General features: G+C 41.0%; 2 protein-coding genes and 1 long non-coding RNA gene across 9 annotated transcripts in view; 2 read left to right on the plus strand and 1 right to left on the minus strand.

Moving 5' to 3' along the window:
- Positions 1-17,983, plus strand: part of LOC146453651 (uncharacterized) — a 33,561-nt gene extending 15,578 nt beyond the window's left edge. The window contains exons 9-11 of the mRNA XM_085096258.1: positions 11,661-13,927; positions 14,306-15,539; positions 17,126-17,983. Of these exons, the coding sequence (XP_084952384.1) occupies positions 11,661-13,927; positions 14,306-15,539; positions 17,126-17,133 (3,509 nt within the window). The 3' untranslated portion in view covers positions 17,134-17,983. The remainder of the gene's footprint in view (positions 1-11,660; positions 13,928-14,305; positions 15,540-17,125) is intronic.
- Positions 17,652-25,494, minus strand: part of LOC146453652 (uncharacterized) — an 82,915-nt gene continuing 75,072 nt past the window's right edge. Inside the window, exon 2 of the long non-coding RNA XR_014859447.1 lies at positions 17,652-17,685. This is a non-coding gene — a long non-coding RNA (uncharacterized LOC146453652). The remainder of the gene's footprint in view (positions 17,686-25,494) is intronic.
- The window catches only part of LOC146453653 (uncharacterized), a 101,300-nt gene continuing 97,360 nt past the window's right edge, over positions 21,555-25,494 (plus strand). For 3 of the 7 annotated variants that reach the window (XM_085096249.1, XM_085096252.1, XM_085096253.1), the window contains exon 1: positions 23,801-24,241. In XM_085096249.1, the coding sequence (XP_084952375.1) occupies positions 24,207-24,241 (35 nt within the window). In that variant the 5' untranslated portion in view covers positions 23,801-24,206. Of the gene's footprint in view, positions 24,242-25,494 lie in introns of all 7 variants that reach the window. The other 4 variants (XM_085096255.1, XM_085096256.1, XM_085096250.1 and 1 more) reach the window with 3 other exon arrangements.

The following is a 25,494-nucleotide window of genomic DNA, read 5'->3' on the forward strand; positions in this document are numbered from 1 at the left end:
ATTCGCCTGATGGTGATGTGGGCTTGATGTGGGATGCCTGAATCCATACTTTGCTGTGAAATCTTCAAACCAAGCTGACTTGAACTGGGTGTCATTGCCACTCACTAGTTCCTCTGGAATACCCCATCGTGCAAACACAGACTTTGTTTTGGATGACGGCCAGGCTTCGTCTCCACTAGGCTAAGAATCTCGATGAACCTTGAATAGTTATCCATTACCACAAGGCATTTCCGATCGGCTAGCTCAAACAAGTCAGTAGACACCTATTGCCAGGGTTTGTCAGGTAGAACAGTGGCATAAGTGGTTCTTTTCTCTGAGCAGCTTGGTTTTCTTGGCAGAAGTGGCAAGACTCAACCTTTTCCTTAATCTCTTTAGAAATACCAGACTACACTGACAAATTAGCAGGTGCTCGACACTTTGTGATGCCTTGGTGCCCGGTGCGAATGCGCTGCAATATTTCTTCTCTCGTGTCAGTAGGTATCACTATGCGATAATCGTATGCTAGAAGGCCATCGCTTATCGACAGGTATCTCCGAGAATCGAATAACTCTCGTGCCTGGGGTGGGACCTCTTCCACGCGCTCTGGCTACCTTTGTAACGTTAGTTCCTTCGCCTTTTGGAGCTGCACATCTCTGTTAGTTGCTTCTGTAATCCTCCTCATCTGAGTATCTTTGGCTGGCCAAGTAGACTCAATCAAGCCAAAAAAAGCTTGAACGTCTTCTACGGTGTCTGGATCCTGCTCTCGCTTAAGACGGCTTCTACAAGGTATCTGCCACCACCGTTTACTTTCCTGGCATGTTTTCCGCTTGAGTTTGGAATCTCATCAGACGCATTAACAGCCTCTGGCATCGTAGTGGTGTCTTGTCAAGATCTTTGTGGTTAATCCGTTCAACTAAAGGTTTGTGATTTGTCAAAAGCTTGAAAGTTGGAGGTCCCACCAGATAACGTGATAACCTCTCACACCTCCACACTGCGGCCAGGGACTCTCAATTTGGGCATATTTTGACTTCAGCCTCTGTCAGTGTTCTTCAACAAAACGCAACTGGATGGATTTGGTCATCATGATCTTGCATTAGAACCCCACCAATTCCATAGCTACTAGCATCCGCACACACAACATTTGGCTTCTTTAGGTCATAGAGCGCTAACACAGTGGAATTTGAAATTATCTCCTTGACCTTGTCAAATGCCTTTTGCTGGGGAGGTCCCCAAGTCCAAACACTGCCAGACTTCAAAATATCAGTCGTTGGATGGATTTCTGTAGCAAGGTTGGGTATGAACCTTCCGAGGTAGTTAATCATGCCCATTAATTTGTGTAGCTACGGCACATTGTTTGCCCCTTCTAGCTCTGTCATAACTTTCACCTTTTCAGGGTCTGAAATTACTCCGTCAGCATTGAGGACTTGTCCGAAGTAGGTTAACCTGTCTTTCTTGAACTCACATTTCTCCCTGTTCAGTTTCAGACCTGACTCCTTGATGATTTCAAACGTTTTCCGTAAGTTCTCATCATGTTCCTCAGCAGACTTTCCATACACAATAATATCATCCATGATCGCTTCGTAGCTTCCTCCTTCTTTAGCGAGTCAGTCATTAGACATTGAAAGATCTCTCGGGTACAAGTAATTCCAAACGGCAGTCTTTTAAGAGCCAAATTCTGAGAAAATCGAAAATCGAAAGACACTCACGAAAAATCGGATTTTTTTTTTGTTTGGCCAAAACATCCCTTAGGGTCAACTAACTTAAGAAAAAATATCCAAAAATTCCAACGCTTTATCTAACGGGAGAAATTTTAAAAAGTTTAAAAATCGGGTAAAATGGCGACTTGGGCCCTATAAAAGGCCCGAAATTCTCGCCGAACTTCAGGAAGACGGTGAGCGCGTAAAGAAGATCCTATAAAAACGAAACATGGCACAAACATATTAATTATGATTGCTCGTTAAAACCATGTAATAGTTTTCTCAAGTTTTAATCTGTGGCCGTTACAATCGGCATATTTATACGGTCACTATTTGTGACTCTCATTACGCGATAATCGATAAATTAAAGGCCAACTTTGGCTTCAATAAATGGTTTCTGGTATATGTCGCTTGATCATCAAATCTACATGAAAAGAAAGCTTAACCATTGTACTATAATTCTGGAAAGTTACAGCTTTGGAAATAAAAATTTCCCGTGTCAGTAAAATAAACTGTCATGGCATACAAGCGGCTATTAATTGTGTGCAAATTGGGAGTTGATTCGTCAAAGACATCTAAAGGATTTTGTTTAACCCTAAATGAACGACTTACCGTTATCGTCTGTCCTTGAGTGACTTTCTCCCTTCATAAGTGGTGTGTTGATCGTGAATAAGGACGGCTAAATCAGAGATTAAACGGTATTTTGAAAACATAGGAATCTGTGAATTCAACTGAACCTGGGGACATTCCCACGGCGGACGACGTACAGCAGTTTATAATAATATCGCCTTGTTTGAGAACGATACAAACACCAATGCGCTGGAAAACACTGGTTTCAATTCACTTTCAACTTCTTATGGCACATATGAGCAAAGACATCAATCATCAACCAGTTGTAATAAGCAACAGGAATGACCCCTTCCCGTGACCCGCAAGACGTCATTCAAGAACGTTGAATAATTATAGAAGTCACGTAATTACACGAGGTTGCGAATATCGGGTCGGCGCGAGCGGCTGTATGTCATGGAAATATTGCAGCGAAATAAATGTATCTCACCGTCCTTATTATATTTTTGCCTATAAGAGGAAATTGAAAAGCAGCAAAATAAAAAGAGGTCTACGTTCGGTAAATGAAAGCATCATCATGGTACTGTATTGCGTAACCGAGATCTTGCGTCAGACGGAATTTCACAATTCCTTTTTTTTGCACGTGCTGTGGTAATTTTACTGCTAATCAAATTTTGACTTACGAAAGATAATAACAAAACCTCCAGCCACGCTTGGCTAGAAGGATTTTTTCTGCGTGTTGATCTCTATGGCTTCGCCATCGTGCAGTTTTTCCTCCCTACTGGAGAGCGCAACAGCCTGCGGATTGAGCAGTGATTATCCAGGGCAGGCAGAAGTGATTTCCCTGAAACAATGTGAAAGAGACGTTTCAAGGCATTTGGAACACCACAAGATGAGTGGCGATAAAGCCCTTGACAGCGAATGCAAGTTGCTGTTAGCCCGAGGAGCTAACCGATTACTACGTAGCCTATAACGACCTATAACTGCCTACCGCTAGGAGTTCAGCTATTGGACCCTATTGAGGACCATTGAGGATAGCGTTGCCACGAAGATGACAAAAACGTTCTATTTCTGACGTCACCGTGTTTTACGATTCTGTTCCTTAATTTAAATGCTTTGCTGGCTCCACTGGCCTCCCAATGGGCGTAGGGTAGAGAAAAAAGGAACCCGGCTAGCACCGAGCGAGAATTTCTTTGGTCTGACACCGCAGCAGATTACATCATACTTTTCCCGCCTAGCTGCGAAGGTGCGCCAGCAAATTCCTGACGACGCTAACATACAGGCCTGTCAGTCAAAAGGAAGAGAACTTTGCACGGGCAAAGAGAAGTGGTCACCTCCATCACCCTACAGCACCCCATCACGTTCCATCAGTACGATATTTGTGCAATGAAGAAGGATGGATCGCTGGAGAGATTGAAGCTTGCAAGGCTGCAAAACATCTGTAAGGAACTGGAATTGGAGGTGCCTCAGAAACCCATTCGTCGCAAGGCACTGTACCTTGAACTTCTTCATAAGGCCGTGGCCAGTTGCAGTTGCTTAACTGACTCGGTAAGTAACTACACTATCAAGAACCATGTGAACTTTAATTTAGTATTGTTACTTATTTCGTTCAAGCATGGGGAAAAAAATAGTTCCTTTAATATGTTCACCCGGTGGTTTTAGAGGGGAGAGAGTAACAGATTTGGAAAAACACATATTTTGCGGGGGGGGGGGGGGGGGGGCTTTTTGGCATAAACAATAAAAAAATTATATTGGCTACAATTATGCAGCATGCAGCATCAGGTTACTGTACAAATTTCGCGGAAAACGTGCCAAATGGGATTCCCGAGATTCATTTTCCCCTAGAAAATAGTGTTTTCGGCACTCACGATTTTTGATCCATTTTGTGCTTATCTCTACAACCTTCTAACGGCGCAATGATTTTTTTTTCCCGGTTGGAGTAACGATCTTTTTGTCTGGAACAAAACTTCAGCATATCAAATACAAACGTTCCAGAGTGCGAGGGTTGGGGGTACGTTTTGAAAACGAGTTAGTTCTTGGGGAGTAATATTTTGGTTTTCTTGCTTTTAGTGAGGGTAAGAATTCAAAAGAAGGCATTTTTCTGTTTTTGTTGTTGTTGTTGTTGTTGTTTTTTTTGTTTTGGCAAAAACCACCGCCGCCCCCGGGGGGTGGGGTACGTAATAAACGAACGGTCCCGTTGCGAGCGGCTTGCGTTACTTTCCAAGGTCATATTGGGGTCACGATAAAATTAATTAATTAAAAATGCAATTTGGAATACCTTTGGCGGTCGTAAGGTTTGCTGCGAAAACTCCTTCCTTTTCATTACAAAATATATTTAAGACACATTTAGTATATTCGTAAAATAACCTTTCGGCAAATCTCGCTCTACATCACAATTTCGATTCGGCCAGCGCGTTGAAAATGAATCCTCCTCCGGCAAAGGTTTTCCGTTCAAAATATAATATTCGCGAGTATTCTACACTGCAATATGTGGCTCAACACATCGTTTCAAAGCTGAAACATACTTCAAGGAATAAAGAAACGAGGCATACAATGGTAAGGGACGGACCATTAGAAAAGTGATGGGGGGGGGGGGAGGGGGTGGGGGATTTTCAGTTTGCAGGAATTTTTTGTTTTGCTCAGTGCTTGTGCAGGATTTTTTTTTCGGTTGATACCCTCTGCACGAGTTTTTTGTTGTTGTTGTTGTTTTCCAGAAAAAAAAAAAAAAAAACTTTAAATAAAGGATTTTTAAAAAAGTTGTACTTCGTGGGGTTGGAATGATTACCTTTCAGACCCCTGAGACAATATCTAAAAATTACAGCATAATGGTGAAAACTAAACAAAAACAACGAAATTAGTGTCTAAGTAGTATCTAGTGCTTGTACAGGTTCGTAGCGTGGGATTTTGAAGATGTACGCCCGAGAATAAATTTTTCGCAAGCGTCAAAGTCCGCTTACAACTAGGGGGATGTTGGGGCGTGCTCCCCCAGAAAATTTTGAAATTTAGGGTCTCGGAAATGACATCTCCTGGTTTTTCTGCGGGGCATTTTCAATAAATAATGCGGCAAAAATGTAGCAGAAAGTTTTTTATTTTAACCATTTCCCTAGTGTTTTCTGTAAGCTACAGTGTTCCGAAAAGAGAAAAAATACAAAAAAAAAAAACAAAAAAAAAAAAATGAAGACAGGTCACAAGCAAAGGGCGAGGCGTCGACCCTTAAGACGGGCAAACTGGCAAACTCTGTTACCAACCTGTCAATATCCACGTTCTTATGTTTATGTATATGAAGGATTGCTAGGGAGCTTAATGTTTCGTCCGTCATCGTACTTCGCAGAGGAGAATACCTGGGGGGCTGGGGAAACTGGTGAGGCTGGCTGGCCTTGAGCGAGGGGTGCATGAGGCGTTTTTCCTATTTTTTGCTTACCACTCAAATGCATGTTGCCGTTATTAGTGGCCGGCACTGAATGATTAATGCTTGGATAATGGGAATTCTAATAAAAAACGCCAGCATAATGTGAAAATATGAAATTATTACCCAGCAAATTTAATGAGAAAATTTTATTTCTAGCTCAGATCTCAGCTGTACGCACGGGCGTACGTGCGTATATGGACGCTACGCCCCCTTGCTAGTAATAAATAAAGTGAACACTTGCCCTTCAATCTAGATGCTCCTACAAGCGTTTAACAGGACTTCTTGAAAATGACTCAGTTTTTTAAATCTTGTAACTATAAAGCACTCTGTGGCCCAACGAATAAAACTACAACGCGCTTTGTGGATAAGCAGATATGCTGGAAGCGTTTTACTGACAAAATCGTTTTTCTTCAAAACTAATTGACCTAGTGCTCGTGATTATTGGGTTTACTACCAGTTACAGACACGAAACAAAATACTGAGTTGTAGTAAGGGTAAATTCCAGCCACGACACAAAATGTGGGGTTGGTTTGTTGTTCATACAAAACAAACTTCCACAAAAAATTTAGATTTTCAAAACATTAGAAAGGCCATTTTGGGGCATTCTGGAAGAAATTTTCTGTCATAAAACACTAAAAGGTATTTTCTATAATAATTCCTTGATCTCCTTCTGCAAGAATTTTTTTTTTGGGCATTTTGGCTTGCACGAATTTTTTTTTTGTATTTCCCCCCCCCCCCCCCTCACTTTTCTAATGGTCCGGCCCTAAGTCGTTCTTCAAAGCTTTAAGGTTTATACTGCCATGTTTTGCGAGTCCCCTCAGGGAAATCTAGCGTACGCGCGCGGCTTTCGATAAAACCACGGAAAACTATGTATCACTGTAATGTATCAGTCAATTCCAAGCGCGATCATCCCCCCCCCGGGCAACCCCCGGGCATTTGACCCCTGTTCGGCTCCACATAGTGGGGCATTTGACGCGAATAGAAACCCGACCCATCGGGCATTTGACCCGTCGAAAAAATGCTGGTCAGCGGCCGCATAAATTGTCGGAATACTTTATTCACAGCCAGAATTTACGCGTATATTTTGCGTCAAACAGTTTTTAATGTAGTAAGCCATTTAATACTACCATAGAGAAGCGTTCCAACAAATATATCTGAGATTGTTTTTGGCATGGCGGGGTTACATATTGCCCTTCGCTTCTCATTTTCAGTGGTATGTCCAAGTTCCCTCAAGCTTCGTTGTCCCTTTGCTCGACGTTCGAAGCTCGACTTTTTGGCATGTCTAGGTTTCATAACATAGTGTTTTTTATCATTGTTCTTGTTATCACAGGTATTAGCAAACTTCACGTACATTTAATATAAAAGAAAAGCGAGTATCGGTACATATATCGTTTAACTCTCTGTTAGTTGAGTTTCATATGTGATGTTATGCATTATCTTTAATAATAAATTGTTTTAAATTTATTAATGTACGAATTTCGTTGATTTTTATATAAACAGAGCTAGCGAATACAAAAAAAAAAAACCAACACGATGACTTTTCAGCCCCAACCAGTGGGGCATTTGACCTAGAAATCGGCCCATATAGAGGGGAATTTGATCAGGCATTTTTAAAAAAGTCAAATGCCCGGGGGTTTGCCCGGGGGGGGGGGGGATGATCGCTTTTGGAATTGACCCAGACATAAAGCTGATAAATTGAAGTTTGCGAAAATATCAATGTTTTCTTTTTTTGTTGGATACATGAGCGCTCAGAGGCCTGCAAACTCAATACTAGCGACGTGTACTTAACTGAATTACCCACTCTCACGTAAAGGCGCACAACCAAACAGACTGCATAATATCAATCAGGAGATAATAGGCTAACAAAGTGTGTCAGGCTTTTTCTTTATTCTTATTGGTTTGTGAGAAAACCCATCCTAAAGATGGACAATGGAATATTTGTGTAGTCCCGTCAGATGTTAACACGTCACGGGAAAAATATTTTGAATTTCGTAAAAGCCTGACACTCTTTGATGCATTAATATCTGATGATCATTTTGGCAAAATTTCGTTGAAATCTGGCAAATCTACATACCCTATTAATTCATTTGAAGATGGGGAATTTGCGCAGAAACAAAAGCCGTGTTTTCGGCCTTGAAACTTCGCACTTTATTAAAATACTTGTCAACGCGCTCACGCCGCCGGCCAATCAAACACAAAGAAACATTCCCTGGGGAGTTCTGTGAGCATTTAGTGTTAAGGCTGGTTTCCATATGATCGCGGATCGCGGATCGCAGATCGCAGATCGCAATTAGGTCTGCGATCGTCTGCGATCATATGGAAACTACTTCTTCGATCGTCTGCGATCCTGCGATCGCGATCGCAGACGATCGCAGAAGATAGAACCGTGTTCTATCTAAAGGCTGGTTCCATATGATCGCAGGCGATCGCAGACATTATTGCGATCTGCGATCTGCGATCTGCGATCCGCGATCATATGGAAACCAGCCTTTACTGTAATATTGTGAAGCGATTTCTTTATGGGAAAAGTTAAGTCTGGCGCGAGAAAGCCACCGGCGAAACCAAAACAAAGAAGAAAACGGCAGATAGACGGAGAACATGAAACTGGCAGCCCCAGCGGAGTTGACACGAGACACGCACTTCTCACCGCTATCAGTACATGAGGCTGCGCGCTGAGGTTCGCTGCTTATTTTTAGCCGGTCAACAACGGCGAATGTGGCTGGATTGTCGCCGGCATCTTCGATTTCGGACTCCGAATTGATGTTCGACTCTCCACAATCCGATTTCTCGTCCTCGAATTTCTCTGCTGCCGAGGCAGTTATAGAAAATCTGACTGGCTGTACCAAGAACCCTTGTCGCTCACCGCCAGCTGAAGTTTTTTGGCTTCGTCAAATGATTTTTCGACCTTCTTTGGGCCCGGTTTTTTTCTTAACTGTCACCCAAGGCGACTTTTCTAGTTTCGCTTTCTTCCTAACAACCTTTTACGCAATGCTTGAATCCAAAATGGAACGCTGTTTCACAGTAAAATGTTACATACAACGCCGTGACATGCGATGAACACAATGTAGACAAAAATATGCAAATTTGCCGGTAATTCGAGATCGCGGGTAAATTTTGCTGCGTAATGTCTCAACACAGTCCCGCATAAATTGGATTATGACACCCTCACTCGCTCACCGCTTTTCCTACAAAACTTTGTTTTTCAGATAGCTCGCGTTCCTTTTAAGATTTCTAACGGCTGTTTTCACGAAACTTTGCATCCCTTTCTTGTTTCAACAATTATCTTAAAAAAATTATTTGAGAAAAATTCGACCTTTCTTCCCTATAAGTAACCTTAAATGTAATTTTTAGATGTATTTCTAAAATCGACTTCAAATTTGCATCCAATTTTAGCTGCTTATATGCCAGGACAGTTCATTTTACTGACACGAGAAATCTTTATTTCCAAAGCTGTAACTTTCCAGGATTAAAGTTCAATGACTAAGCTTTCTTTTCATGTAGATTTGATGATCAAACAACATATACCAGAAACCATTTATTGAAGCCAAAGTTGGCCTTCAATTTATCGCGTAATGAGAGTCACAAATAGTGGCGTATAAATATGCCGATTGTAACGGCCACAGATTAAAACTTGAGAAAACTATTACATGGTTTTAACGAGCAAACTAAATTAATATTTATGCCATGTTTCGTTTTTATAGGATCTTCTTTACGCGCTCACCGTCTCCCTGAAGTTCGGCGAGAATTCGGGCCTTTTATAGAGCCCAATGTCGCCATTTTACCCGATTTTCAAATTTTTTTTAAAAATTCTCCCGTTAGATAAAGCGTTGGATTTTTTGGATATTTTTTCTTAAGTTAGTTGACCCAAAGGGATTTTTTGGCCCAATAAATAAAATCCGAGTTTTCGTGAGTGTCTTTCGATTTTCGATTTTCTCAGAATTTGGCTCTTAAAACAGAACAACCTCATTAGAGTGATGAACGTGGTCAATTTGGCACTGTCGGGATGGACGGGAATCTGCCAGAATCCGCTTGATGCATCCAGCTTTGAGAAAAGTATTAAGCACCAGCTAGCTTTGGAGCAATGTCTTCCAAGGTAGGCAAAACAAATCTTGCACGCTTGACCGCGCTATTCAACTTTCTCAGATCAACGTAGCTCCACAGCTTCCCGTTCCTTTTCTGTACGGGTACCATGGGTGCGCACCATTTTTTCGGCCCTGTGACTCTTTCAATGATGTCGTCTCCTTCAATCCACTTTAGTTCTTCTTCTACTTTTGGCATCAGAGGGAAAGCAAACCTCCTGGCTGTGTTGATGTAACAAAGTTCAACATTCTCATCCAGCTGGATCCTTATCGGCTCACACTTTAGCCAACCTATGTCCCCAAACTTCTCTGCATCCATCTCTTCCAATCTTGCAACTAGACCCATTCCGCAGGCCCTCTTGTCTTCCCAGCAAATTACTCGCATGTTCCCCACTTATTACAGAGATTTCCACTTCATACTTCTTATTAAAATATGTCACTGTTGTTGTAAACTGTCCCGCACACTGTGAGTCGCCTCCTGGACTAAAAAGGGCTATCCTAGATGGATGTAACTTAGGCTGGTTTGGCAGACTGTCAAAAGTAGACTTGGACATCGCAGCTTTATCTGCACCCGTGTCAATCTTGAAAACAACTGGCTTACCACTGACCTTGAGCTGAACTCTGCACTTATTGTCCTCAAGTGAATAACCCGACAATGCATCAAAGAACCAATGGTCAACGCCGCCGCTTTTTGCAACAACACCATCATTTCTTTGCCCCTCTACAGACTTAAACCAACACACTGCTGCAAAGTGACCCACTTTTCGGCATTTTAAACACTTCTTGTCTTTTGCTCGACAGAGTTCTAGTTTTGTGTTGTTGAGGCCTTCATCTGCCACATTTCTTCTCACTTTGCTTTTGGGAGGACTCTGCCTTCTTAACTTTTCCTCTCCTCGGACGAGAGGGAACTGGCTTCTTCTGGATTTATTCCTCTTCCAGATTCTTCACTGCCAGGAAGTTCTGTTCTGTAACCTGAGACTTCACCACTTCTGACTGGCGAGCTATTTGAATCGCTGCTTCTAAAAGTTAAATCTGCCCTTAACTGAAGCTTCTGAGACACGTTCTTGTCCAAAATTCCGATGACGATCCTACCTCGTATTTGCTGATCCCGACTGGTTGTAAAATCATAGTGTTCCGCTATCTCATAAAGGCTTCGCACGAAGGATTCGACCATCTCTCCTTGTCTTTGGTTCCTTTGGTAAAAGCGTGCTCGCTCCTGAATTACATCCCGTTTTGCAACGAAATGCTCATCAAACTTTGCCAATATCACGTCAAATTTCTTCTCGTCTCCCTCTGCTAAGGTAAAGGACTTGTACACAAGTTGGGTTTCTCTCCCCATTGTATAAACGAGAGCACTGACCTGCACGTCGCCTTCCTCTTTTTGAAGCTTCGTTGCGAACCGAAATCCCAAGAAATTCTGCTTCCAATCTGGCCAGTCAAGCCACAGGTGGCCCAAGCTCAAGCTGTGAGCTTGAGCTGCCTGTGGTCGAGCGGTTTGGAAAAATCAAATCTCTCGGGAGAGAGATTTAATTGCAGCATTTTCCACGTTTTTCCGCTGCCACCATGTCTTGAAAATCTCACAAGGTTTATATAGAAAACACAACAAAAGCTTAGAGAGTGCGCCATTACGCTAAAGCACATGGTTCCTCTCTTTCGAACCACTGTGCATGTACCGTGTGTTACTAGGCAACAATGAAATGTAACAATACCGCTGAATAACATGACGGGAAGGGAGTCACGATAAGCACATTGTGTATACCTCGTTATTTAAGCGTGTGCAATCCGGTGGGCACAGGAACAGGCCAATTCCTTAACATGCAACCTTAGATTTAAAGTTTTCTAAGAGCTGTCTGTTTCTTTGCGCGTGGCAGTATAAGAGCGAATTTTAATGTTTTTTAACCATAATTTTTCTCTGATATTTTTCTTTAGTTCCACCAGAGATTCGTGCGAGGGGCCATTCAGCTTTGAAAGCCTATAGAAATGCGCTTGCAGATGGAGAAACGGTATTCAGGACATTCCCGTTAATGCTTATTGGACAAGACCGGGCCGGAAAGACCAGTTTAAAGAAGTCGTTGAAAGGGATCTGTTTTGACCCAGAAGAAGATAGCACCGTGGGCATAGATGTTGATCCTTCTCTTTTCAAGGTGACTACTGAGACTTGGAGAACAGGAACAAAGGAGAGCAATGATAATTCAGATGAAGCCATTTCTTTTGATTATCGCGCTGCCAAATGTGTCGCGGATAGTTTGAACAAAGAAGACAAAAACACAAAGGTTTCGACGAGTAGTGATGGAAAAAAGGACATCCTCGAATCTGGGGTCACTGAAAGGCCTCAAGCACTAAGTACCACGATTCCAATCGGAAATGAAGAAGGTATTCCCACAACTGAAGGCGAGGATTCCCCATTTACCTCTACCTCAAGTGATGATGTGCACCTTGAATCACCTGATTCAAGAGAACGGAAACAAAAACACGTGGATCGTCCAATTTTGGTTGTGCCAGATGAGGTAGCAGCTGTAACTGAAATACTTCTTGAGACTGAGTTGAAAGACAACACAGAAGACATTTATTCAACTTTGTGGGATTTCGCTGGACAGTCAGTTTACTATGAGACGCATCCTGTATTTCTCACAGGAAGAGCAATGTACTGTTTGGTTTATGATCTCAGCCTAAATCCAGACGACAGAGCCGCGCCCCTTGTAAAACAAGGTGTGTACAAGAAATACCAAGAAAGTCTCAGCCTGAAAACTAATTTCGATTATCTTGATTTCTGGATGAGGTCTGTCAGTACTTTAGCCAGATGTCAAGACGAGCACATTGATGTTCTTCCAACATCCGAGTTTCTGCCGGATAAGCTTCCTCCGGTTTTCTTGGTGTGTACTCATGCTGATACACCGTACGTTTGTAGCAATCCAAAAGAGCTAGCATATGAAGTCCTTGGCCGCCTAAAGAGTAAACCATATGATGCCCATTTGGTAGATGTGTTCTTTGTTGATAACACAAAATCAGGTTCTGAGTCGGAGTGTTCTGAGGTTATGCGTTTGCGACAGGAAGTGCTTGCTATTGCTCATGAGCTACCTCATGCAAGCAAAGTCATTCCTATCAGGTGGTTAGCATTTGTTAAGGCTCTTCAAAAATACAAGGAAAACGGAAAGAAATACATTTCCCTTAAGCGGGCTAAGGATATTGCGTCACATTGCGGCATAAATGAGGACCTCGAAATTAAGACTCTAATGGACTATTTGCATGACTTGCGAATTTTGATTCATTTTGACGACTCATCCGAGTTGAATGAAATGGTGATCTTAGATCCTCAGTGGTTGATTGACGTGTTTAAGAGAGTCATAACCGTGCAGCCGGCCTATGAACGTCCAGAGAGAAGATTGCTTAAACTATGGGAAAAGCTTGAAAAGGAAGGAATCCTGGATGAGAAACTGATGGAACATATGTGGAAACCTTTGTTTGAGAACAGGGCAATGTTTGATGTTTTGATTGCAATTATGGAGAAATTTACGTTGCTGTGCCCTTGGCCATCAGAAGATGAAAGCAAGAGCTACCTGGTGCCGTCCATGTTGAAGTCACATCCACCAAACAAGATTAGGGAACTTGTTGCATCTGCACAGATCCCATCTATATTTGTCAAATTCGAAAATGGTCACGTTCCGCCTGGTTTGTTTCCCCGGTTTGTCTTGCAGTTCTTTCAGTGGGGCAAAGATACATTTTTGACGCCGGTGAAAGCAAGAGCACCACAACTGTTTCACAATTTTGCCAGGTTTTTCGTAACCACTTCTAACTTAGAAGTCTGTTCCGTAGTCTTCAATTGCCATACTTCGACTGTTGAAGTTGCTGTCCTTTCGGAAGATGACCTTGACACCGCTGGGTTTACCTACGCTCGTGTCGTTCTTGCACAAGTGGAGGAAATCCTTGGGGTCATGCGCAATGGTTTTTCGTGGCTGAGGAACATGAAATATGAAATGAGTGTTCTCTGCCCAGTTTGCTGTCCCTCAGGTGAAATTGATTGCTGCTTTTCACATGATGGAAAAAAATGTCAAGAAGAGCAATGTCTTCACTTCTGGTCCTTGTCTGAGTTATGCAGTGTTGAGCGTCCCGTCATTTGCACCTTGGCTGCCTGTACTCCAAAAAACAGGGTTCACGTTGACAAGTTTGCGTCTTGGGTTTCCCCTGGAGGACACCAGGTAATTACCTTTATACTTATTATAAAATGCACTCGATTTTGCGTCAGCTTTCGGTCCCTGTCACCACTGGTCATGGTAAGATAAATTTCACAAAGTGAGGTAACAAAATCACTCATAATAACAAACCTTCAAATAGGATCGTCTTTATCGACAAACATTTTTGCTAGAAATTCGTACCAAGGAATAGTGGATTGACCACAGGTGTGCTGCAGAAAGTGGCACAGACCGTGCTCATAGTTTCTTATTTTTCAATTTTAATTATAATGGCTTATCACGGAAGAAGTGGATACACTAGATAAATATATTTGACGTACATATATAGTTGCTATAATTATAGTTCATTTAAATTGACTACTGTCGTAACTGTTATTTCTACAGCATTTGCGTCCTTTCACCTTTCCCAGTACATCAAAAGCCTCAGCTGTTCAAACGGATGCGAGACCTTCTGACAAAACACTAAAAGTTACGCTTCTGGCAAGTGAGTGGGGCTCATCAATGGGTGGCTTGTCAACCATAAACAGAAAGCTTGCTATTTTACTGGCAAAAAATAAACAACTCAACGTCACTTTCCTCGTTCCACAACTTGCTTGTTCTGACAAAGAAATCAGAGAGGCTGAAAGACACAAAATTGCCGTTAGAGAAGCAAAGAGGCGTCCAGGCTTTGATGATCCTCTTGTCTGGTTGACCTTCCCACCAAAAGACCTTGCCATTGACATCGTACTGGGACATGGTGCGAAACTTGGTAAACAAGCCCAAATCATTAAAGAATCCCACAGTTGCAAATGGGTGCAAGTAGTGCACACTTCACCTGAAGAACTCGCAATGTACAAGGAATACTCTGAAGCTATTTCTAAAGGTGAAGTGAAGAAGGAAGCTGAAGTAGCCTTATGCGAATTAGCAGATTGTGTTGTAACAGTTGGACCAAAGTTAAAGGGGGGGTTTTCATCTTACCTGCGTTCCTGCCAGAAGCACGAAAATATTTTTCAACTGACTCCCGGTATTTTCCACGAATTTTCAACTACAGAACAGGCAAAAGAAGACTGCGAGGAATTCAAAGTTTTAGCCTTTGGCCGCGGTGATCCTGAGGACTTTTATCTCAAGGGATATGACATTGCTGCAAAAGCAGTGGCTGAACTGAAAGACAGCTCTTGTCGTCTGGTTTTTGTGGGAGCACCTGATGGTAAAGAGGAAGAGGTCAAAGAACGCCTGGTCCAGTGTGGTATTTCCGAAGATCAGCTGTTTGTAAGGAGATTTGCTCCAAACGAGGAAACATTGAAAGAGCTGTTTTGTGAGGTTGATCTTGCAATCATGCCTTCCAGAACAGAAGGCTTTGGGCTAACTGCCCTTGAAGCGTTATCTGCAGGCCTTCCCATCCTTGTCAGCAGTAATTCAGGATTCGGGAAGGCACTTCGAGATCTTCCATTGGGCAAATCATTTGTTGTGGATTCCAAAGAACCCAATGAATGGGCAAAGGCAATCGCTTCTGTCCGTGAGAGAGGGAGAGCAGCGCGTCTTCAAGAAATGCAAACAGTGCGATCAAGCTATGAGGAGAAGTACTGCTGGGAGGATCAGTGCAAAGCTCTTGTTAATATGATGTTAAGAATAGTTTATGGTAAGACATTTGTTGATTTCCTTTTCTTCACGCAAAGGGCGGGGGGGAGGGTGGGAGGGTTGGTGGTCGCATGTTATCCTTCTGAGGCTGCGTTAAGCGAGTGAAGAGTAAACATTTCGCGAGTGAAGTGGGAAGTTTGGTTTAGTGAAGGTAGTCTTAAAGAAACCGTCCTTCCGATGTATTTCGCGTCTCATTACCCGCCTTCTTTTAATTTTAACTGGACGTTGGTATTAACAAAGATTTTGCCACTTTATCCTGTCATGTTTACCCGATCATGATCCAAAATGGATTTTGTAACAGACAAGCGTTCCTATCCCGTACGGAAAATGGGATTTGTTTTGTCACGTGAATTGAGGTGGTGAAAGTTACGTAACAAAGTGTCATAGTAGATCGCACCTTGGTGTAGGGTGGGGCCCGGCACTGTATCTCAATGGCTTCTGTGATTCTTTTTCTGAGGGTATCATCTTCCCTAACTACGGTTGTGGTTGATGACATTTCTAACGTGTGGCTGGTGTCTTTGAGGTGTTTACCAACTGCACTTAAGTTCTTTTGGACCATCAGTTGTGTTCCGAGGGTTCTCTTTGACTCTCTGATATCAGTACGCTCTTTCATGCGTGACAATTCGTATTACTGCGTCCCACTTCCTAACGGATCAAGGTGTTTCAAGACAACTCAAACGACTCTTCCAAACACAAGGGGTTAAAATGTACCCCAAGGCAGTATAAACCACCATTAGACTAATACATCCAAAAGACCTCACAGCCAAGGAGAAAAATGCAGGGTAGCCCAAATAATCTACTGCAAAGTGTGTAAAAGAGGTAATAATGGAACCGACTCAAGTAACATAACAATCTTAGAACAGCGTCGTTAACTGCAATTGGTAGACACCTCAAGGACACTGTCTACATGCTGGACATGTTATCAAACACACAATCGTAGCAAGAGAAGATCACAACCTTAGAAATAAAAAATCAGACGCCATTGAAATACAGTGCAAGACCTCCACCCCCTGAGCGAATCCAAAGCTTCTCCGTTGCATAATCCATTATCTGTCTTGACCGAGTAATTATAATTACAATTTAGTTATCTTTAAACAAAAAAGTTCAAAATGGTCAGTGGTTGAATATCGGGGCCGTCAGTGAGATGCTATCCTGGTCTCGCTTTCTTTTGCAGACATGACTTCTTCTACCAAATGAATAGCAACTGTATATTAGTGGTTTAGGGAAGTCGAAGTCTAAGGTACCAAGTTCTATTGCAACTATTTATATTTCTCAAACTTGCCTTTCTAGCATGACTCAAATTATAATATGGGGAACTTTCGACCATGTCAGAAAATAGGTCACAACATGTCAGCTACGCACATATACAGTAAGTCGGAGAACTGTAGAAAACACGCTAAACTTGCTTTGTGAAGTTCCGTCCTTTTTAGTGTTTGCAACTGATCTACTAATACCTTCGTAAGATATCCAATTTCGTCTACTCGAGCTTTGCTTCGCTAGATTTCCGTATTTAACTGAAAGTGGTTAATAGTCGACCCTTCTGAATGTTACGTGATAGTCTTGTAATATTGAGATTTCTTCTTTTAGGGGACTAGAGCAACTGAGAGCAGAGTTGTTTGGAGACTAAAAGACGGGAATGGTTCCCTCAAGTGCGCAGACAGAGAGTTGCCATCGGCTGTTTGCAGATACAGTCAACTATCGTCTTGTTGAGGAAATCCCGGTGTTACGGATGCCTTGCTACTACTACACAGACGGAAGCTGAAGGTCCGGCAAAAGTTGCTAGGACTAAAAACATCGCGCTATCACGGACCTACGCCGGGATAACTACTGTTTACAGACACCGTGTGGGAACTTCGCGTATATAAGAAATTTTGAACATATTTTTGTTCCTTTTGTTCATGTTACTGCCTTTGTTCGCTCAACATTTCTTCTCCTAGCGACCGGATTCACAAAGGCTTCCTAGGTTAAGATGTATCCTATGTATTTTTTGTTAACAATATGTAGCTTATCGTTAGTTCAACAACATGCTATTGCTTAGAAACAATACACAGGATAGATCTTAACCTAAGAAGACTTTCTCAATCCAGTCCCTGTTTCTTACGTTGCTCTTTGCTGAAGTGAGTGAGAGCGACCGGTGTATACTAATACTGTAGTTTTTTTTTCTTTTAAATACCTAGAACCTCAGTCCTAAGGCCAATCCTCGATTGATAGTTTATTGAATCCCACAAGTTAGCTCAGTAACGGCTACTGCACGTTTGATTATTTTCTATTTTACGATTGAAATTTGGTATAAGCGTAGAATTATTACCAAAAAAAGAATCCTACAGCCTTGCTACAACGATGGTTTAAGGCTTCAGATAGGGTAACATGCAATTGATGAGCAATGTGCCATAGTAGAAAAAACGGCTCTGTCTCGCTTCTGTTCTTTGGGAAGTTTCTATGCTTTTTAAGAGTCATTGTCTGAGAAAACCAGGCAGAGGTGAAAGATGGGGGTCGGCCGATTTCCCTCAAACTTTCACCATTTAATGTCTGTCCGAAACGATAATGAATGATGCTATTTAGCAATTCTCTTGCTGTTGCGTTTCGTAGTTTGACCACCCCCCCTGGTTTTGACCCTTACTGACCCTGATGTCACGCAAAATATATGCAGAATTTGAAGCTCAATAAAATATATTTCGCGTCATTTCTGGGGACTCATATCGATTGCTTGTATTGTTTATCGTCTAAAAAACGTTGTTATTGGAAAATATCCCGACTTAAAATAAAACTTAATTTTTTATGGAATTTTGCAATTTCCTTGCGATCGCGAAAATGTCTTGGGCCAAATGTGAGGCAATTTCGAAACTGTTTTTCTCAGAGGTGCGGCGTTCCTTTCCGAAAATTTCTTGATATTTTTTAAGCCAAACATCTGTTCTCCCAAAATCAGCAAACTCTAACTTGAGCCATTAAAATGCGTTTGCATGAGCCACGCTCGAAGTCAAAGATGGCTCGGTATTTTTGCTAATAAAGTTCCACAGCGGGTTTTTCTCGGTTTTTCTTTATTTCATCTTCTTCTTTTTTGGTTTTTTCTTTTTTGTTTTTGGATAAGCTCGATGACACTATCCCAACTCTTCGAGGTAGATCTTCCCTGGAAGATTTAGTTGAGTGACGCTTTAGGCAGGAATAACATCAAATTGGTGTTAGCTCACACTTGATTTGATTATGCGTGACATGTCACGGTATTTGACAATTGTCAAACGTGATCATAAACAGAACACATTTCCCACTTTTCATTACATTTGCATTTTAAACTTGGTAACAACAAGCATTTCCCTGAAACTATTTTAAGTCTTGGAGTCAGTCTGTTGTTGATAATTGTTAATTCAAATAAAAACAGCATCAAATACCTGTGAAACTTGCCACGGCAAAAGAACCTCCGGTATGTTCGTTACAAAACAGACAATTGAAAGAACAACAAATCTTTCTTCTGTGCTCTTTCTGGTCTGTGGGTTCGCCTTGTGGCGATGAAGGTGTTGGTTTGAAGATTTGTCCCTTGCTATCGTGTACACGAGATATTGAATCGCACTGGCTCGTCAGTCTTGGTTTGGGAAGAAAGCGTGGCGCAACGGGTTCAAAGATCTCCGATGAAGTCGATTTGATTCTCAACAGAGCAGGTAAATTTAATGTCCCTGAAGATGAGAAGGAGGAATGACTGTTTGCCCCAGACATCACAAGAACCTTACAACAGACTAGACCGGCCGATAACGGACTATGTGTTGCCACCCAAGTTATAAGGGACAACGAAAGTGCATTAAGTACACAAACCCGACGAGTAAATGGCAAGATGTCACAAGGCATTTTTGAGCTGCATAACGCTGTTGTTCCCATCGGTTCAGGTTCGTGTTATGTTAACCGACTGACTGCATACTAGACTCATTTAAAAAATATAAACAACATACCATTTACGGCCGTGGGAACCGAACGCGAAGTTTAGCACATTTGTTTTGTTTACATTTGATCCGCGGAGTCGCAATGCCGCCTTAAACAGGAGAACCAATCTTAAGCTCCATGCTAGCTATTGTATTTTGATATAGTTTAAAAGCAGCTTTTGCTTGGAATTTGGAATAAAAGCGGGCAACATTCTACCTCATTAAAGTGTCTCTCAAATACATATTAACCCGGGATATTAAATATTTCATATCCATCAGAAGAAACTAGTTTTGTTTTATACCAATAATACATTGTATTATTTTTTTTTACAAGGAATCATGTCATTTTTGGTATAAAACAAAACTAGTTTCTTCTGATGAATATGAAATATTTAATATATAATTAAATAATAAATATATAAAACACTTTAATGGGGCAGGATGCTTCCCGCCTTTATTCCAAAATTTCAACTAAAAGCTGTTAAAATACAATAGAGGTCAAGATTGGTTGTCCTGTGATACGACTAATTCGAGGCGGCACAATGCGACTCCGCGGAACAAATGTAAACAAAACAAATGTCCGAAGTTCCCATGGCCGTAAATGGTATGTTGTTTATATTTTTTAAATGAGTCTAGTATGCAGTCAGTCAGTTAACATAAAACGAACCTGAACCGATGAGAACAACAGCGTTATACAGCTCAAAAATGCCTTGTGACATCTTGCCATTTACTCGTCGGGTTTGTGTTTTACCCTTTTGTTGTCCCTTATAACTTGGGTGGAAACACATAGTCTGTTTTCGGCCGGTCCAGTCTGTTGTAAGGTTCTTGTGATGTCTGTCTCTTCTCATCTTCAGGGACATTAAATTTACCTGCTCTGTTGAGAATCAAATCGGCTTCGGAGATCTTTGAACCCGTCGCGCCACGCTTTCTTCCCAAACCAAGACTGACTAGCCAGTGCGATTCAATATCTCGTGAACAGGATAGCAAGGGACAAATCTTCAAACCAACACCTTCATCGCCACAAGGCGAACCCACAGACCAGAAAGAGCACTTCAGATTTATGGCGGAACCCAACGCATCACAGAAGAAAGATTTGTTGTTCTTTCAATTGTCTGTTATGTAACGAACATACCGGAGGTTCTTTTGCCGTGGCAAGTTTCGCAGGTATTTGATGCTGTTTTCATTTTAATTAACAATTATCAACAACAGACTGACTCCAAGACTCAATATAGTTTCAGGGAAATGCTTGTTGTTACCAAGTTTAAAATGCAAATGTAATGAAAAGTGGGAAATGTGTTCTGTTTATGATCACGTTTGACAATTGTCAAATACCGTGACATGTCACACATAATCAAATCAAGTGTGAGCTAACACCAATTTGATGTTATTCCTGCCCAAAGGGTCACTCAACTAAATCTTCCAGGGAAGTTCTACCTCGAAGAGTTAGGAGAGTTTCATCGAGCTTATCCAAAAACAAAAAAGAAAAAACCAAAAAAGAAGAAGATGAAATAAAGAAAAACCGAGAAAAACCCGCTGTGGAACTTTATTAGCAAAAATACCGAGCCATCTTTGACTTCGAGCGTGGCTCATGCAAACGCATTTTAATGGCTCAAGTTAGAGTTTGCTGATTTTGGGAGAACAGATGTTTGGCTTAAAAAATATCAAGAAATTTTCGGAAAGGAACGCCGCACCTCTGAGAAAAACAGTTTCGAAATTGCCTCACATTTGGCCCAAGACATTTTCGCGATCGCAAGGAAATTGCAAAATTCCATAAAAAATTAAGTTTTATTTTAAGTCGGGATATTTTCCAATAACAACGTTTTTTAGACGATAAACAATACAAGCAATCGATATGAGTCCCCAGAAATGACGCGAAATATATTTTATTGAGCTTCAAATTCTGCATATATTTTGCGTGACACCAGGGTCAGTAAGGGTCAAAACCAGGGGGGGGGGGGGGGGGTGGTCAAACTACGAAACGCAACAGCAAGAGAATTGCTAAATAGCATCATTCATTATCGTTTCGGACAGACATTAAATGGTGAAAGTTTGAAGGAAATCGGCCGACCCCCATCTTTCACCTCTTCCTGGTTTTCTCAGACAATGACTCTTAAGGTCGGTAAAGACAAGAGCACTAGTTTTTGAAAAATTTATGAGCTACCCATTTTCATAAATGATAAAAAAAATATTTAAAAAAAATGTCTCATGTCGCAGGGACCACATTTTTGTACCATTTTTGTTTTTTAAAGGACTTCGTGGTGTTTAGATATCTGATGAAACACACTTTCGAGTGTTTGATATGGCTTCTCAAATGATCAATTATTCTTGGAGAAATTCAGAGCTAAATTTGGCAAAATTTTATGGTAATTAGAAACACATACCCAAACCACGGTCATAGTAGTTATTTTCTTTGTTTTCTCTTGATGGATTATTAATGAGTTTGAGGGGACAATTCCAAAATAGGGCCGTCTGGTATTGTATCCAAACGGAAGTGAAATTTGACACTATTATACGCCTTGAACACGGGGACTTTTTTTCATACGAGAACAATATGAAGATTTATATTAGAAATAAAATTTTTAGTTCTGAGGAATGTGTTTTTTTTTTTCATACAGTGGATACAGTGGTCATACAGTCATGCAGTGGATTTTCTCAAAACGGACTACACTTTAAGCCGCAGACCTCTCTGAGGTGTGCACCGTTTGGTTAGCTGGTTTCAGTTGTCTGTCAGTTTAGCTGCATGTGCAGAGTGCCATAAGGACCTTTTTAAGACGGACAATTAGGACCGTTGCCAATGCTGTCCGTCTTGGAGAGTTCACTCTAATGCATACACGTCTAACATTCTTGAAGAATTATTCTCCCATTATTTGTTGGTTTACTCTTACTGGCAAGAATCTTTTTTTTTTCACTCAGTTAGGTTTTCCAGATGTTCATCAAATGGTTTAAAACGCAGAGAGCAAACTAACCTTACCTATTTATAGGATTAAGTCCAATTTAGGGCAGACGTGACTAAATAAAGATTAAACGACATCCAATTACGTTTCAGTAACCATCTACAATGTTAAAGCAGCTAGCTAGCTAGGCCCAAGAAAACTAACCCGCTCCATTACTAGTTTTACTCTGCAGTCTACAATCTGCGATGCAAAAGTAAAGGCACACTCAAGACGATAACTTTCTCTATACGGAGAGTACTAAATTCGCCCTTCTTTTATAAAGAATTATTCGCTCCTGTTATCAATTTCAAATATCAAACATCTTATTAACCACTCCCCTCGACGCTTTTCAGAAATAATCTACAACACTGTATAGGGGATCGACTTTTCCAGACTTCTTTTGGCTCATTTCATAAGCAACGAAGTAATAAGTTGTAAATGCCCCATAATGTAAATGTAAATTTGAGATAGACGTTGCGGGTCCAGAGATTTTGTACGTCCCTAGTGGTTCGTTTACGTCCCACAGAGTCAGATTAAGTGAAAGTACTGTGAGAGGGGGCCTATGGTTTCTCTACCCTATACTTATACTAGTTTTTATTTCTTACCCAAAGTAATTAATTTTCGCTAACCATTTTCCGAGCTGTCACTAAACGGATACCTATATTTTCTAGCCTAATAGGTCATTTTACAGTTGCTTACTCAGTAACTGGGCCTATTAATGATAGCGAGGTTGCCGGTTACCTTGTATTGATACAGACCTCACTGTTTTTATCATGTAAATTGTGTTGTTGTGATGCAAAGTAGCCTGCATTTGCATAAGAAAAGTAAAGAGATTTGTATCAAAACAAGGTCACCGGCAGCCTCGCTTCCAGCCATAAGCCAGGTAACACAGCAACAACTGTAAAATGGTCTATTGTCATTGAATCGATACCCAATTTAGGTTTGAAATCAATTACTTGCAGTCGTAAGACAAAAACGTATTTTCCCTTCTAATTCAAATTCAAACCGAGGCTTGTTACTAAATACTTTTTCTGTTTAACAACGCAAAAACTTCAAGTAGGAAGAAGTCTTGTGTATGAGTCAATTCCAACAGTACCCCCCCCCCCCCCTCCCCCGTTCATTTCTGGGACATTTTTCTACATGTTTTGTCGTTAAATGGCCCATCAGTCTCCCCGTGGCATTTGACAGCCTCGTAATTTTAACCTTTCAGCGCTGTCTCTTCCTTTCACTTATGATAAATGCATTGGAAAACACGATACGTTTGTGTTCACTAAAACTATGGAGGAGAAAAATGAGATGGTGGATCCAGATAGCCATTGGTCAGAAGCGCAATACAGAAAAAACAAGCCTTAGTCTGGCCTTTCACATCAGTTTTGTCAAAACACATTTAATTTTGTAGGGCAAGAAAGAAGAGGGACCTTGTCTATAAAGAAAGAAAGAAAGAAAGAAAGAAAGAAAGAAAGAAAGAAAGAAAGAAAGAAAGAAAGAAAGAAAGAAAGAAAGAAAGAAAGAAAGAAAGAAAGAAAGAAAGAAAGAAAAAAAGAAAGAAAGAAAGAAAGAAAGAAAGAAAGAAAGAAAGAAAGAAAGAAAGAAAGAAAGAAAGAAAGAAAGAAAGAAAGAAAGAAAGAAAGAATGCTCGCTCGTCCCAGGCGGCGCCGGTAAACTACCCGGCATTCCTCACGCGATACTTGTAATACGGAAGTACTTCCGGTTTATTGATGCGGTATGACCGTCGACGATTGCTTTTGCTATCGCTTTCCTTTTCGGGGAAAAGGCATCAAGCAGGGTAAACACTAAAACATAAAAAAGATTTTAAGTCATAGCATCATGGCCAGCGCGGACGATGATGGACAACAAAAGCGGTAAGATTTATTTCATTTTCTTTGATCCAGAAACAAACCCACATACTGAGATCTTTTCAGCCGTGATCGTTCTCCTCAGTTAAATATCCATGGTTAAAAATAACTTGATTAAGACATCCACCAGTCAGGTAACCCATTCATACCAATAAAATCAACAGTTTCCAGATTATGACAACGCATTATTACCCAAAATAGCTTTAAATAACCGGCAACTTTCACCGACCTCCGCATTCAATGGAAGACAACACTGGCGGATAAACATAAACGTCATTTGATTTCACGATACCTTTTAAGCTAGGAAACTCTAGATTAGATAAGATAAACTTGAAGTAAGTTTATTTTGTTTGACCGTGTTCGAATCGAGTTGTTTATACACTGCGGACTTGATACATGAGTGCAAATTTATTCCAAATGGCTTTGTTTATAGTTAATTTAAACCGCTTGCAAATTTCCCGTCTGCTGGGTTTCGCTTTCAATTCAAGAGCTTACAGTTTGTTTGGCATATGTCTGTTCCCACTACAAAATGCTGTTCAGTAACGAACCCGAGAGCTAGAACTAGTCATGCTGATTTTAAATGCCGTTTTCATTTTTCAAAAGCAGATAAATTTTACTTGCAATGTTACCGTTTTCAGTTTTGAGTACACAAAATGTATGCAAACGAGCAACCAGTGTTAAAGTCACGCTATTTGATCACGAAAGTCACGTAACGCACAAGTAAGGTAAGAAAATGCCAGCATTTCATAGCCACTAAACTTTCAGTGTTACGTGCATAGCAGAAAATATTAAATAGCGACTACCTTTTGACATGCTAGAAAGACATTTTTCACTTATTGACAAAAAAAAAAACCGCGACAAACCTAAGATTGACTGACCTAAAATGGTTGATAATGGTGTGTTAACCTGTTAATTTTGCACGGCTCTTAGGAAAATTCAAACCATTTGGCGGCTTTCGATCGGCTCTGTTTCAAAGCTGTCGATTTATCGATCTCGGATTGACTTTTTGATATCCTCTGTTGTCAGTCTAAAGATAAATAAACCCGTCTTCATTGCCCAAAGTTGAGTTCAACCGTAAATAATTCAGTTGTGTTTACATTTAATACTGAGGCTTGGTTACATGGCATGTCCAAAGATGGACGTCAAAATGCACGTAACCTTGAATGTTATCAAAGTAATGTAAGTCACATCATAAGATTCTCAAATAACAAGTAGGCCCATGTTATCATTGCAATTAATGTAATTGGGATTTGTGTCTT

The sequence above is a fragment of the Pavona decussata genome, unplaced genomic scaffold, assembly GCF_977016875.1.
Source record: "Pavona decussata unplaced genomic scaffold, jaPavDecu1.1 SCAFFOLD_324, whole genome shotgun sequence".
Lineage (NCBI taxonomy): Eukaryota > Metazoa > Cnidaria > Anthozoa > Scleractinia > Agariciidae > Pavona > Pavona decussata.